Consider the following 16592-nt stretch of genomic DNA (forward strand, 5'->3'; position numbering starts at 1 on the left):
ATTACTGCTGACTTACTGCCTCAGGAGAGCAATGAATACCATGAAAGAAACATGAAATCCTGTTTAATTACTCAGGGTGTGAAAAACTGTTTTCACTATTCAGTTTTGTACATGCTTCTTCCCTTTCTTGATTAAGTATTGCCTGGTTCTTCCACTGTGTGACAGGTAGTTGCTGTTTCTTTTCTTCGTACAAATCATCATTTCTGTATGTTTTTATCTTTTACTAAGGCAACCCTCGCACTTCTTCTATTGTCTCTGATCTCCTGCACAATCCTTTTAGTATCTATGCAGTCACTGTCCTGCTATTTGCATCTGCAAAGCACAATACTTTCATGCTACATCTAATGAAAATTCTAATTAAAAACATCAGTGGAAGAGTTTGGTCTGCTCACACCAGTCTAGCAGTACACTGGGGAATGGTGACAGGCAACCCATCTCTTTAGGATTCAGCAACAGTAATTATATTCCCTTCAAAGACAACTTTTCTTGAGCATTATCAGAGTTAGCCTTTGCTGCTAACACTAACACCAACATTAAATCCACATCATCTGATGTATGAATCCTTTCACAGACATTTTACAGAGTTCAAGGTTGCAGAAGACCAACTAGCTTGGAGTGGTTCACATCCACAGTGCTCTGAGCTGGAACACTGGATAGCAAGTGCCCAGGATTTCCATTACATTGATAGGAAATATAGCTCCAAAGTGTGGGGGTTGTGGGTTTAGGCTTTTGTTTTTCTGCTATTTCTGCCCTGCAAGAAGGATCACAGTTTCACAGATAGCGAGACTGATGTATTGCATCTTGCCAGCATAGTGCTTTTATAGCCTGACACTAAGCATGTGCTGCATGCCCTATGGCACAACGCGGAGGCACTAGCCCTGCCTGGATAACAAGACTATCCCAGCTGGAAGAGTCAGATTTGGCAAGTTTCATATACATATCATCTGTCTAGAGCAAAGCCTGGAGCAAATTATCTTTTCAATGAATTATCCTTTCAGTAGTGCCTGCATTTCCTTTTGGCAGGAGGTAGCAGCATCACTACAGAAAGTGAGTCCAGTAGTACACCAGTGTTCACAAAGTGAAGACCATTGGAGATAAGACCTCTGGGGAAGAGAATGAAGGTGCACCCTGATTTTTCAGCTTTGTTTCTATTGCGAAGACAAAGATAATTAAAAAAAAAAACAGTAACTGAGACCTGAGACTTTCAAGTTGGTATTTTTTGAAAGACACATCACAAAAACTGTATTAGATGAAACTCACACCTTTGATAAAAACAAAAATGGATTATTGGTATTAATTAATATTCTTCTTTCTCCAGCATTTTTACAATAGACATCACACATCATGTTTCTTACTCCCTTCTTCTACCAGTTAAAAAAAAAACCAACAACAAACAAACAAAAACAACAAATGAGAACACCCTTCCTCCATTAATAGCATTTTATGGCTATTTAAGAGGTACCAATTTACCTTTACCAGCAGCTTTATGGCATACAAGCTATCAGGAGTAATTGACATGAAGTTCCCATATATGAAGTTCTACTTAGTTACATGATATTCATTAAAGGAAAAAATAATTAATATATATTGAGAGACCTTCAGAAAACACTATTAAAGTGCTTTTTATTTGTGAAGGCTGTCAGACACAACCTTTAATGGTTTGTCAAGGGTAACTAGTACAAAACAATAAGGATGCCACATGGAAAAATCACAGCTGTGGACTGGGGGATAAAATAAAAATTAAAAAAAAAAAAAATCACACCACAAAGACAAAAACAAAACAAGCAAAGTGTTGATTTATACTAAATTATAGGGATCTCTCAGATTACTCATTTGAAAAAGGGCATATTCTTTTACAAGGACAGATCATGTAGCAGTTCCTTCTCTCTCCTTTTGATGTAATAAGGTTGGCACAATTAGAGCGTACTGACAGCAACAGTAAACAGTAACACTGAAAAGCTTCTCCAAAATAAAGTAGGATGCCTCAAAATTTAATTTGCGAAGTGCTACACTTTGGTAAATTGATTGAAAGAAAAATCTGTGTTCACGCTGCCTTGCCTAGACCTGATACTCATGTAGGTTAAAAGAAGCTAGCTTGGGCAACTTTTCAGCTTGACATTAACTCTCAGTGCAACTGGGTCATTCACAGAAGCTCAGAAATAATGAGTTTCCCTCGCTCCCTCTTTACAGCACTGTTTTAACAGGTTGGCATTCTGAGTTAGCAGCTTTGGAGAAACGACCTTGTTGCTTTACCTGAGAGAAAGCACTCACTTCTTTGGGCTATAAGCCCAGATACTGTGCTTAAAGGAATAATCCTCCTCTTACCCCTCCTGCTCAATTCCTTTTGTTGTAAGGCCATGGGAAATAAAAAAATAAATCAATCAACTGCATTAAGAGAGATGTACAGACATCACGTAATTATTTTGACACTACTACCAGAACTACAAAGTAGTTGCTCCAGTATCATAACAGTCTTTGTGAAAGGCTGATGGGTATTTCCCTCAGGGTCACAGAAATCTCTGAAATACTGAAAAGAAGCCAAAAAGTTAAGGATCAGCAATAAAAATATGCAAATGACTCAACTCTTCACTTGTATAAACATTGATCAGTTCTATTAACTGCTTCAGCACAAAGTGGCCCAGAAAGAATAAATTGTATTAATTAGTGTCTTTCAGTACTATGGCTCATTGCAGTTTCCTGCTGCCACTTCACAAAAAGTTCCAGAAACTTTGGATTTTCCTCAATGCTTTCTCTTTCGGGCAAGACTGCTCTGCTATAATCATCTACCAGAAGTACCACCTGTAGCAGGAACACCTGGCTGCAGCACACAGCTCACTGCTGGAAGTTAGAGGGAGAGGGAGGAGCAGAACTATGTATCTGCCCAGTTAGAAATAGTAATAATCCAGGATAGCATGAAAAAATCTCTGCCTTTTTGTCAACATACTACATAGACATGCAATTTCTACCAAGCAGCTTGTCGAGCTACCAGTGCTTTGGATCTCCTGAACAGACCAGGGCAGCAGTGGAGAGGTTCTGCCCAGTATCCATGACAGCATGGAGGAACAGCCACTCCTGCCCCATGGAAACCCGCAGAGGAAGGCAAAGGAGATTTGATAGCTCTATGCCATTAAACAGCAACTATCACACTTTCCTGTCATGTCATGGTTAACTAACAGAACCCTTCTACTCCTTAAAGTCAGGTTTAAAAAACAAAAAGTCTAATCTGTGGGCTAACTTCAAATACCAGCTTTCAGGCGGAGTTATCCTTACTGCTGTCCTTACGAATTCCTTTACTCACAACCGCAGATCTGAGCTTCCATTTCACTCGAGTAGACAGTGCACCCAGTAAGGTAGAAGAAACAGATTTTAATACTGGTAATTTGTTAGTGACTTCAGTGGCTACATATCTGCAGAGCCTGGCTACCTCAAGAGATGTGAAATACTTAATCACCTCCAAGTACAACTTAAATACATATACATGCAATCCACTCATTGCACATCGAGAATAAGGAGTTGTCCCATACATATGCATCAGCAGCAAATCATCTGCTCATGCTGGCTGAATCCTATCTATCCAAGTCACCTTGTCAGTGACGAATAATAAGAAGAAAAAAAATTATAAAAGAAACCTGAAATCAGTGAGTGTAGTAGCATCTGGTCCACATGGCCACCCAATGCACTGCTTCCTCCATGATATCTAAACATTCAGGCAATTTACAAATTCTACTAATTCCTGCAGCAGGTAACAACCTGAGAAACTTCCAAGGAAGAAACCTTGGGTTTCTCCAAAGAAGGACTCCAAGTCATCTTAAGATGCCTGCAAATATGAAAAGCTAGATAGCACATATGACAGTGGCCGAATTCCTTCCCATTTTGGGTGTATGCTTTGTATTCACACTTAGAAGCCACTCATCCCAGGGGAGCAGCACTGCTTTCCAGACATCCCCCATTCTCTTTTCTAGTTGTGAAACACTGGTCAGTTCTCTGTTGCATGTAGCACTGAAGCAGCAGAAAATCTGTATTGACAACTCTGAATTAAATGGACCCATAATATCATTTACCACTTCTTCTTGCTTGTATCTCAAACATCACTGTATTCAGCAGTGTTCTGTAGTTGACTTAAGTGGGCCTGAGGCCACTCAAAATTTGGAGCTAGAAGATTTTTGATGCCTATTTGTTTTCTAGTGCTTTACTGCTACACACAAAAGAATTCATCAGTCTGTGCTTTATGTGCTTTGTTAAGATTTATATCAGCACAGTTCAGAATTTCAACAACCAAGCAGCTGTCTCAATTTCTTTCCCTTGCATAGTTATTTTTCTAGTGCAATTCTGCGGAAGAGAATTACCCTGCTAGTGAAGAAAAGCAATAAGACCAAGAAGTTGCAAAACAGCCCACAAAATTTTCACAAATGTGCACAAGTGAAAAAGTATTCTATATTGTATATATCTCTCTATACACATAAACATGTACACAGATAGATACATACAGCAATCTTCCCCCCCAAAACATGCACAAACAGTTTCACTTCCCTGGGAAAAGGGTATGTTCTGTCTAGGAGGCGAGATAGAGACTCTTATTTCACCTACATCAAAACTAAAAGTCACCCCACTTACAGATACTTTACTATCCAAACTTCCTCTACACAAATATGTTTAGAAAAATAAATGAAAATCTTTAGCTCATCAGTCAGCACGCTTCCATGTTTTCACATGCAGACTGCTGCATCAACTCAAAAAATACTCTTGGACGTATCTATCTGCCAGCTCCTCCTTGGAAACCATGCAAATATCTCTAATAAGCAGCTTTGGACAGCAAGGGAGGGGAACACGATGCTTGTTCTTTCTATGCTATTTAGCCTTTGAGAAAAGCAGACATGCCTAGGCACTGGCAGTGTGAGCAGCAGCAGCACAACAGACTGAAGCGGCCAAGAACCTAGAAGTCACTTGGAAATCACCACTGTATTGTCTTTCAGACATATTAACAAAGATATTCGTGTGCCCTGCATTCTGTCTGACAGTCACCAAAGTTACCATTCAAGGTATTCCAGGCATTACATTGTCCCAGTTGTCCCTAGCATACCTCAAAGCCTTTTTTCCATGAGCTTATTCCATGCCTGGAATTCCCATTCTTCTATATTCAGATGTAACATTCTCCCTTAAGACATTTTTGGGAACTTGCTCTCCATTAATGGCTAGTCTTTTTTTTTTTTTTTTTTTTTTTCTTAAATATATTTGTGCCGGAATTATGCTCCAGATGAGTCCTTAGAGCATTTGGACCAATTTATGCCACCCACCTATAAGCAGATCAATAGTCCTCTGCAGAAACAACTTTTAGCCTTGTAAAGTACTGCAGATACTCTCCATGAATAACATACAAATTACACAAGCCTTAGAAAAGATTCAAGGTAATCCACTTGGTGTTTTCTGATGTGCCGCATGCTTAAAGAGCAGAGTACAAGGTTCTTCCCCTCCTCTTGTTAAGGAGAAAGCTTGTTCTTTCTTGACGTTAGGCTACACTATGAGGACAGAGACAAAGGAATAAAAAGCAGTAGAAATGCACAGCAGTAGAAAAGTCCACTGTGCACAGTTTGCCAGTTCTTCTCCTTTATTCATCTTAGATCTATCAAGTGAAGAAAGCAGAAAAACTGTCTATATTCCCAATGAGAAAGAAACATTATGCACAGACTCACTCCTGTAGCTGCTACCTGAGCATTACAATCTGAAGTTGTACAAGGTGGGTGTCTTTTCCAGTGACTACAAACATCCTACTGCTAACTCCAAGTTTCATTTCAGAACCATCAAATCCTTGAGAAACAACCTATCAACTTGCTGGTAAAATAAACCTCTGCACCCCGTTTATTACTGCCTTTCTGAATAACACTGGATAATGAATCATCACCCGGTGATACCATCTATTTCATGTTTTGTATAGGTACGTATCACCATAACATCTGAAGCAGGTACATGATGCCATTGAAGTCTCACTATCAGCGGATTCCACAGCTCCAATAACCAAGTGGCACCTTCACTTGAAAGAGAAGGTTGAGACAAAACTGAGGTGACTGCTGGTTAAGGTCACTGCAAAGTCATTTGTTTTCACAACAAGACTGTTGCACAGGCAGTGCCTACAGACATATTACTATGTTTTTCTTCATATAGCTACCACATGCTAATTCCCAGGACATATGATAAAACCCAGGAAAAAAGAATTATTTGATTTTTGTTTTGGAAAAAAAAAAAAAAGGTGTAGATTTTGAAGCTGCTCTGCACTCTGTTTAGGACCATAACTGAAATACCTTGGGGGGGGGGGAAAATGGGATAGGGAAATTGAGAAATCTGGGGCAAGAGAAATAAGAGAAATCTAGTGAAAAAGTTACTGTTGTAGTCTGTCTGGGTCTGGATCTTGGGTGTCATTCATGCCAGCTGAGTGCATTTATCATCAAATTTCACTGTCATCCTTTGCCCTTTTGAAACTCCTCTATGTAGTAACCAAGATATCCATTTGGCAAGAAAGATAAGGCAGTCAGAAACAGTCTGCATCCCCTCATGCATGTCTGTCTTCTCCTGTGCAACATGGAATAAGCCATTTTGTGCCTAAGGAACACTTTTACTAGCAGTAAATTGAACTGTCTGCTTGTAAAAAGAGTTGGAGCTCTTCTTAGGCAGCTCCACACTTGCTGTGGGTTCTGTCACTGTTCTCCCCAAGTCTTTGCCAATCAATTCAGCTGCCAGCAAAATGGAAGACTTCTCTGGAAGGACAACAGCAGCTCAACAACTGAAGGTGTGGGTGGGGATCACTGTTGCATTGTTTACGTTATGCCTGCTGGCTACTTACAGGCATGTTTTGCTCTCTGTCAGGGCTTCTGACCCTTCCACTGGTGCTCGAGTTACTGCAGGTTTGGAGTGCGGCCGTTCCTATCTCTGCCATGGGAACATGTGCTTCATGCACCCTAGAGCTCTGTAGCAGCTGTCCACACATGGATTCTTCATCCAAAATGTCACACAATTAACTACATGTGAAAAGGCCTTGAGCAGATCTGGATTTCTTTGCTCCAAAGATACTGCACCACATGTAGTGCCCTGATTTAACTTGACACCCGTTTCATAGCCATACTGAGGGGAGAAAAGGGGATCCCTGACTTCCTGGTGCTATTCCAACTAACTGCCACCAACTCCATCCAGCATGCATGACAGGACACCTGGTGGCACCTGCTACACTGCTGTAAACGCTATCAGGGCAATGCGCTCACACAGCAGCATGTTCTAGAGTAACAGTACTTGCGGAGCCCCAGAGGCAACTCCCCCTGCACCCTTTGCAAACCATGAGCTGAGAAAAGCTAACTATCCATTTCTTCTTCACACCAACTTGCTTCTTTCTGGAGATACAAGTATTGTCATTACTATTAAGTATACATCTTGCAGTGACGCCCAATGGGCCTCTCTAAATGAAGCTGGGACTTAATTCTTCCTGCAGAAGTTAATGGCACTCATTTCAGCTTGATTTCACCTTCCAGTTTGCATTCACAGCTCTTATCTACACACTTTTGCCATAATGTATGCCACAAAGAAATATATATACACACACACATACACATATATATACTTTTTTAAAAAAAATTATTTACTTGTAATTTTTAATGAAATCATGTAAAATTGTTTGGATTAAAAAAAAAAAAAAAAGTAAAAAAAATAGATTTAAAATAACCAAGTTTCACTTTCAAATTTAAATAGGCTTCCTCTATTGGTGCTGACATTTCTGTCTAACACTTCTTTCCCAGCTAACAAAAAGCATAACTAGTTTTAAGCCAGCAATAACACGACTACTTGACCTCAGGGTATGATAAAGCCGATACTTGTTTATGGCATTATTTGCCAAGCCTCTTGATTTGGAGCATGTAAAACTTGCCTTAAATGCACGACCTTCCATATCAAAGGAACAACATTACAGCAGTGCTGGAGGGCTGAGTCTTATAACTAATAAGTCTTTCAAAGAAACTAGCATTCTTTGTGTTTTAAGTTCAATACCTATCATTCCTCCTTTAAGAAAAACATGTAAATGTATTTAGTAGATTTAGTTTTTCACACTCTTTCAGTGCAGATTAAGTATTAGTGTGTTAAATCCAGTCAGCATGAAAATCTGACTCACAGACAATGGGGTCTGATTAGAAAAAAGAACTATGTGTAGATAACCAGTTTTGAAGAGCAGCTGGATTCTTGGAAGCAGTCCCTAGAAGTAAACCCTTGTAGGTGAAAAATAACTGCCCAAAGAAAGTGTAGGAGCCTCTAGTTTCTCAGAATTAAGTGCACTCAAGAAGCCGTGCTAGTAAAAGGGTCAAGCCCAGGATGAGAAAAACAAGGAAGGGCTTTTTGGCTTTTATTTTTATTGCTCCATTTCAGATCTCTGTCCAGCTGTACAGAGAAAGGAGAAAGACTGCTGTAAAGAAAGTTTGCTTACATGCTCTCGCAGAACTTCGTAAGAGTACTGGGCTTTTCCTGGTTGCGTCTTTGTCGAAACCATCGTTGAATGCTGCGTACATCCCAGTCCAGCTGCTTGGAGAGCCCCTCCAGCCTCTTCTCATCCGGATGCTACAGAACAGAGAAGGATAAAAATTATTTCCTCTTCCCAATTGTGGTAATGCCACTTTTAATTTAGAACTGCTGTAACCACCTCCCAATGGCTTATAGACTGCTTGTCAGACAAATGGATGCATAGAAATAAAATGACAGAAATCTCTGCTGGCACATCCACACCAAAATATGTTTACGGTGACAGTATCTTATTGATATAAGAAGATTGACATATGCTGCCATATTGCATATTGGTTATTACTGATAAAAACTTACTGGATGAAACCTTTCATGAAACTTGGGAAGTGATGGTAAGCAGAGGTTAAAATGACATATCTATCAAGCAGAGGGGCTTACAAATGCTCCTCTGCCTGCCACACAGTTTGTATATTCCAACCTTGGTCCCACTGTCAGTTGCAGAAGTGAAGATTTCTTGACTGACACAGAAAGAAGAGGATATATCCCATGTTTGTGCATATTAATGTTAAAAAATGAGGTAATTAAACAAAATGACAACTTCAAAAGGAAAATCACCTGGGAAACAAGGATTTTTTTTTTCTTTAAAATAGCTACACAGAATTATCCTCCAAAGCAGTAAATGTAAAACTCTCCTTCCATTCAAGTGGCTGTTCTCTGCAAATCAACATAAAGGCAAGGTAAAATAAAATGAATCTATTCTTAATTTGAATACTAAATAGAGAAAAGTGGAACAGGCCACATTTATGTATGGTACTGCATAAGGACAATCTACATATTTCTCCTGATTACTTTTTTTTTTTTTTTAATTAAGGAAAAGCCATCGGACAGTCTATTTTCTGGAGCTTTAGGTTTAGGTTTGTAAGCCAGTCAGATACATTGAAAAAGATACACATCTGCCACCACAAAGACGTTGTTAAATGTAGCAAAGGGTAAAGCAGCAGTCTTTGCCAGGGTGAAGTTTCCTCTATCAGTCTCCAGCAAAGAAGTCAGAAAGGAAAATAAAAGAACTAGCTGAGAAAAGGGGGAAGTTCTCAGAACTTCCCATCCCTTCTCAGAAATTATTTTTTTTATTTACCTTTTAAGTGAATCAAAGTAGCCACTAGGTTTTCCAATGGAAAATTGAGAAAAGCTACTCTCACTGACTTTAAAAATCTAATTCTTCCTCCAGTTGAGTCAGGGAGAGAGCACACATGCTGTATCTTATAGAAATGAGGCATGCATCACTTTCTCTGAAAACAAGACAAAAATTGCACCGAGTGCTCTGATGATCTCAGCATAGGGTAGGACACAAAAAGAAGACATATTCATGGCGTATTTCACTGTCTCTGACATTGAACCCAATTTAGCCCTCTGTTATCTTAATAGTTTCTGAAATTCTAGCTAATTAGTGTCTGCTGTGGTGTGCCCTGCTGCAGCCTGGAGCCAAGGTGGAACTGCCGAGTTTCTGCAAAAGAGAGGCTTCATCATTCAGGTCTTCACAGGCCTTTGCACTACAAAGAACTGTCTGTTGACTTTTTCAGGAGAAGCTAAAGGACGTTGCTTAGTGCTGTGTGAAAACTCAGACTACAGCAGAAGAATGGACAGGATGACAGGTTTAGCTGAAGATCTCGTACAACAGCAGCTGTAGAAAGAGTGGCAAGCAGTGGCAAAAACTTCATTTTCTACCAAAAAAAAAAAAAAAAAAAAAAAACAACGAACAACCTGCAATCTAGAATACTGTTCAGTCAGTTCTCCATACTTTTCTAGCTTTTTCCTCCAAATTCAAAGGACATTAATCACAAACGGCTAGGACAACAGTAAACCATCAGCACCCTGCTCTCAAGCAGTTGCCCTGGAAGGGGTAGCTTCAGAGTTTCATGGAATACACAGTAAGGTCCATCTTAGTATCTCATAATTTGCTCTTCATTCAAAACACACAAAAAAATCACCCTAACCAAAACAAAAAAACAAACAACAAGGATTCCATGAAACTTTCTAAAAGGGAGGAAACAAAATAAAAAAGTAGGTGGCCATACAGCACCTACGAAGTATTTCTGTAACTTTTTTTTTTTAATCAAAAGCTTACAGGACACATCATGAAGGGCTGCACAACTGTTCAAGTTGGCATGCCAATGAAAACCTTGACACTTTAATGTTATGACATTAGCTGTAAAAATGGCAGTACTGAATTTAGAAGTTATATTCATTTTGTTCAGATGTGTTTTATAATACCATATCCCACTTTATAAGATAAATATTTGGGTAAATACTCTACCTTTGTAATGGCTGTGAAAACTTTTTCCAGGATAGCATTAGGTTGAGCTTTTTGTGGTCCATTAGCTTGGACTTTAAGGCCTAAGGCACACGGTTTAGCAATGAACCTACGAGAAACAGAAGAGTGAAAAAAGAATGTAAGTGAAATCCTTCAGTTATTTACTTCATTACTGTTATCAATCAATGACATATGGTAAATGTGCAAACATTATAACCCTGCCAACAAGAACCAATACTTAGCCTAACAGCTTAAAAGCAAGTTCGTACAGGCGATTACATGACAAAATAAGTAACAGCACTTTGAAGGATGAAATGAACTCCACAGAGCACATGAAACGGGATTTTCTTTCATGTTGAAGAAAAAAAAAAAAAAAAAAAAAGCACAGAACAAAAGCATGAGAGGAATGCCTCCCAGAGAAGCACTGCCTAATGAAAAGAGCAGGGCAGCTTGCAGAGCTGAAGAGCACGTAATGTTCTCCTCCTCCAAATAAGGCCTTTTTCACAGATCAGTTTCCAGAGTAGCTGTTGCCTTAGGACTCCTTTTGCACAGTGAAAATTCAAACACAGTCCTTAAAGGCAGCAAGCATTGAAGATGCCCAGTCAATACAATTTTCTGAACCATGAAGTTCAAATGATGTTGAGCCATGACTCAAAGACTTTGCTTAAAAAATAGATTTTCCTCTAAATTCTTATGCTCAAGCACAACACTGTCACAGATCCAAACACCAATCTATAAATTCAGCCAGTTTATAAACTGGGAATCTCTAACATATTTTAGAGATGAATTAAATAGCTTACACTCAAAGAAAACCACTCCATCCATTAAAAACTAAACTATTTGTAACTATGGGTCCCACTCTTGAATCCCCGAAGTCTAAGGGATTCAAGTGTGGGATTAATAGCTACAAAGTCTTTGTAGGAATTCCATCCATATAGGCATAGTAAAGGAATCAGTAATATCTGTCAATAGCACCAGAGGTACCAGCCTCTGCACCACAGAAAAGCATGTGCAGATGTATTGAGGCTAACTCCTTTGAAAAGAAAGGAGAAGATACCGAGAGGAACACATCAGATTTTAACCTTACCCTCTGCTCACAAGCAGCAACTACTATAAAGAGTCACATCGTTGGAAAAATATACAGGAAAATTTGATGGGGAGTAGTAATTCAAGACACTACTTAAATAAATCATATTTATGCAGTACATGCCTGCCTATCTGTAAATTATTAAGGCTCAGATATATCGTTTTGTTCTTCATTTCTGTGGTGCCCAGCACAATAGGACTCAATCCATACAGCTGAAGAGGAACTAGGGTAAAATAAGGTTTACTGACTTCTAACAAGTGCATGCAGCTGCAGTGGTAACTGAAGTGAGAACTGGATCCCATTGTCCCCTGAAAACCATCAGTTTCCTAAACTTCTGCCATCTTTGAATTAAGTAATTCTTGATTTCACTTCAAAGATTTTATTTTGTTGAGACTTAATTTGCCACAGAGACGAAACTAACACACTAGTTAAGTAGCTCTGTGTTTATCCACCTGAATACAACCATGTGCTCTTCAAAATTATAATGTTCTTATACACATTCAAGCACCATTTTAAGTACTATTTTGAACTAAAATTGCTGCTTCTGCTGATTTAAGTGAAATATAAGCTCAGCATTTGCGTTATATGAAAATATGCAATTTGTACACTAGCTAAGTAATATACAAGTTTCCAATTTAAAGTGCAAGAGATACATAAAACCTGCTTTTATTAAAATTGAAGGGACTTTTTTTCATCTCAAACTAGATGACAAAAAGAAGTGAGAGTTGTATTCTTTAGTTCAACATGGACATATACAAATCAGAGTTGATCATTGCTGTTATCAGGTAATCAAAAAGGTGCAGCTGAGTAAGCTGTTAAAATGCACATAGAGTTTGAGTTTAGAAATTTACTTTTTAATTCTAAGGACTAGTAAAACACTTCCAGACATGTAACAGATACCAAGATTCTCAGTCCCTTTACATCCATGTTTTATACAAAAAGCTGAAAAAAACTCTTATCCTTCTGCTGATGGAAGGAATGTGATCATCATTCCTTTACTCCAATAAAAAGACATTTCCCTAAATATGCTAATTCAAAAGAAAAAAATAAAACTTTGAATTTGTTAAGGTCAAAAGCGGGTAGGAGAGTCCCTGCTAGAAAATTCTACCAGATGCAATTCCAACAAGCTTCATGCTGAGCTGATCTTCATTTAAACCTAAGCCAAGCTCCTGGGTCTGCTTAAATGCCATTCTTAAAATGACATGTCTTGCTAATGAAATGTGTAGAGAAACACAGGAGAAAGCAAAGATAAGATTTAAGCGAGATTTTTGACTTTTCCTATGAAAACTTAAGCTTAAACTATACTTTGCAATATTTAAAATTGTTTTTCAAGGTTAAAATGAAACTTTTAAAGTATAATTTAATCAATAGGATCCAAAATTTCACACCAAATGTAAAAAGCATCATTATCATAATTCTCACTCAGCTTTCTGTAATAATTTAAATTGATTCATAATGAAACAAAAGTAGTGTTTGATACATGCACAAACAGAGCGTTTTGCCAAATGTTGTACTTCTTAAAAGCTTTACTCATTTTTTCCATTTCTTCTGCACTGTGGTATTCAATTCCCTAAACAGTCTTACTGAAACCCATGGGACTATTTATTGCATAAGGTATTGCAATTAAGAGGAAAGAAGTATTGTAGAAGAGTAAGGAGAGCAGAACTGAATATATTACCAGCTTTCCTCCCCACATGTAAATCTGAGCAAACACCACAGCAATCTCTCTCTTTCAACTGATTTCAGTGAAGCTGAATTGAAAGCTGGCATTCAATTACACAGAAATTAAAAGGACAATTTTTTTTTTTGCCAAACACAGCCCCATCCATTCCTTATCTAGAAATGAAATAACAAAACAAGCAAGGGAATTAAATTCAGAATTCAAGAACCTTTTTAAAGGCGGCCTCCTCATCCACTGTTTAAATCCACATTTAAGAACAAAACCAAACCAAAAAAGCCACAGATGACCATTCAGGTAACACCGGGTACTTCAGAGTAACCAGGTGGAAGGTACTCTGCCCTTGCTGGCCTATAAATACCGTGCTGCCTGCCCAACCATGCCAGGCATCTAGCAGCGGCCTGTACCTCCCAGAGGCAGCCACCACAGTTTGGACCCTGCCTGTAGTTCTCAACTATGTGGAGCAGAGACAGCGAGGCCTCATGCTCCACCCCAAACTTGGGAATTGTGTTTTCTCTATGAAGGACACAAGAAACCCTTCACAAAATAGCCCCCCATACGTACTAGACCATAAAAAGGAGCAACATTTCACCAGAGGCAGGTAACTTTGATAAAGATACCATGCTGCCTTTCCAGCCTGCCCTTTTGTCCACTAGACAAAGCCAGCCACCATTATGGCCTAATGAACATGGAGGAAGAAGAGAAGTAAAGAAACAAACTAGTTTTGCCCTGGTGGAAGGAGCTAAATGCCAGCTGGGTACAGTTTACTCCTTGAGGTGGCTATAGTGGGCACAATGCTGCATTTGAAGAGGTCCAAATCCCATGTCCTTTGATGCCAGCTGAAATGAAAACCCAAACCCTCGGACTCTTCAGAAGCCATTCCTACCCCTCTACACCAGACACACAGTTCCTTATGTTCATAAAATTACAGTTAATAATAAACTGGTTCCTCTTTCTTCATCTTCCACACCCTGTGAAAGTTCTCCCTTAGAAATAGGAATGGGTCAGACCCTCAATAAACACAAATCATTGTGGATGCATGAAACTGGAAACATAACTTTAATATCACAAATCAAATAACCTCAATAAAACAGTAAGGGAGATGCCTTCACTCAGAGTCAGTTTTATACTCCTTTATTGCATAGTCCAGCCTTACTAATTAATTACCATAACCCTTTTAGCTTACTGCTATTCATCTTGACAAATTACATCAAGTCCCAAAATTAACTAGGCATCTTAGTGTTGGCCCTCATAATCCTTTGAGGCTGATATTTATCAGCACTAGCAAAGTTTGCATTAAACAAATAATTCAAAGTGTCACAGGAAGCAGAAAAGTAAATTGATTTTTTTTTTTTTCAACTCTGCATTTTACTATAAATCAGAAACCTACTGGTGATGTGTAATATTTGTCCCAAATCCTGTCAGAAACCTGCATATAGCAATCAAAAAGCATTTGGACAACGCTCTCAGACACATGGTCTCATTTTTGCGTGGTCCTGTGCGGAGCCATGAGTTGGACTCAATGATCCTTTGGGTCTCTTCCAGCTCAGGATATTCTATGATATGGGGCCAAAGCGCATGCTCCATGCTGCAGTATGGCAAGATCAGATCCTTGCCACAGATTTGATTCAAACTCTCCCTTCAATTTAAGTAGAAAACAAGTATACATAGGCAATTATTCCATAACATTACTAGGAGATTTTGGAGGTGCTTCAGTAAAACCAGTAGTCACATTGAGGGGGTGGAGCTGCTGGAGGGGAAGCAGAAGCGTTCCTAGCTCAAATGGATGTACAGAGATACATCCTTGAATTCTAGGAAGATAAGCAACTTCTTCATTAAGCCACTGGAAATACGCCTGCAGAGCCCTCCTGGATCACCAGGGTTTCCCTACCAGCAGGTCATCTGCTATTTCAGAGGTGACCAAGACAGTCACCCTTTGCAAATCCATGCTTGCCAGGTTCTCAGTAGCTTTGAAGAAGCTCACACCTCTGCAGTGCCTCCAACAGGTTAAGAGGCATCAGAGATTTTTTTAAAACAGCCTAAAAGGTCTGCAAGACTTTTCAGACAGCACCAAAAAAATTTATCAAGCTAGCTGAGCTAATGAATATGTGATTTAAGAAATTAAATACTATTAAGCAAAATTAACACATAAAGAAAATACTCAAACAACGGTTTGTCCTAAACATTCAGTTTAAGAAATATCAGTCTCAAAGTAATTGACGATGATAGCTAGCACGTTATATATGTTAACCAGTTCAAAGCATGTTTGGATTCCTTCCCACTGCCTTTGAAGTGATAAAATTGTACTACTTTGCAATGCTTATTGGCCAAGTGTTTCTGCTCTATTTAGAGGCTCACTTGATTTCACCAAAATTTTTATCTCTAGAACAAAATAGCAAGAATACAGAAATTGAAAACCATAAACGTTGCTTCATTTTAATGCAATGTATTTCTTTTTAATAGGAAAACCAATAAAAAGCCCTTAACCCTTCCCTGTACGCAAAACTCCACCAGCTGATAAGAAAGGGACCCAGAAATCATGACCAGCCTTCCCCCTGCATTGCAGAATGAACAAAAATTTTACTACAGATTTTCATATATCTTTTCTACTATGGGAAGATACTTTACTACCTGCTCCTTGATTTTACCATACTGTCCTAATATAATCTTCCAAAAAGCTATTGAATGCATGTCCATGTATACAAAGTGATAAGGACAAAATTACCCATTCAAGAGAATCTAAATCAAGACTAGGTTCTTTGATGTAGATGCAAAATAATATTTTATACTTCTGCATTTAAAGTTGGCAAACCTAAATTAAGTTGCCATCATGAGGGACAGAACTGGAAGTCTTACAAGGCTCCAGACCCAGGAATAACCGCCAACAAAATAAAATTAGAACTTTATTTAAGTCATTGGCCTCCCCCTATCAGACAATAGAGCTGTCCCTCTATTTACATGCAATATATTTTGAATGTTGCTGTATGTTAAGTTTTTGAAAAGATGTTCAATTTTTAGTTGAAGTCTTT

The 16592-nt window shown here is 38.7% G+C and overlaps 1 protein-coding gene across 1 annotated transcript in view; it reads right to left on the reverse strand.

Moving 5' to 3' along the window:
- Positions 1–16592, reverse strand: part of CERS6 (ceramide synthase 6) — a gene marked incomplete at both ends in the record, with an annotated part of 115515 nt that overhangs the window by 70921 nt on the left and 28002 nt on the right. The window contains 2 exons of the mRNA XM_084289000.1: positions 8456–8586; positions 10802–10907. Of these exons, the coding sequence (XP_084145126.1) occupies positions 8456–8586; positions 10802–10907 (237 nt within the window). The remainder of the gene's footprint in view (positions 1–8455; positions 8587–10801; positions 10908–16592) is intronic.

This window comes from Netta rufina (genome assembly GCF_964035555.1).
Source record: "Netta rufina genome assembly, chromosome: 6".
NCBI lineage: Eukaryota > Metazoa > Chordata > Aves > Anseriformes > Anatidae > Netta > Netta rufina.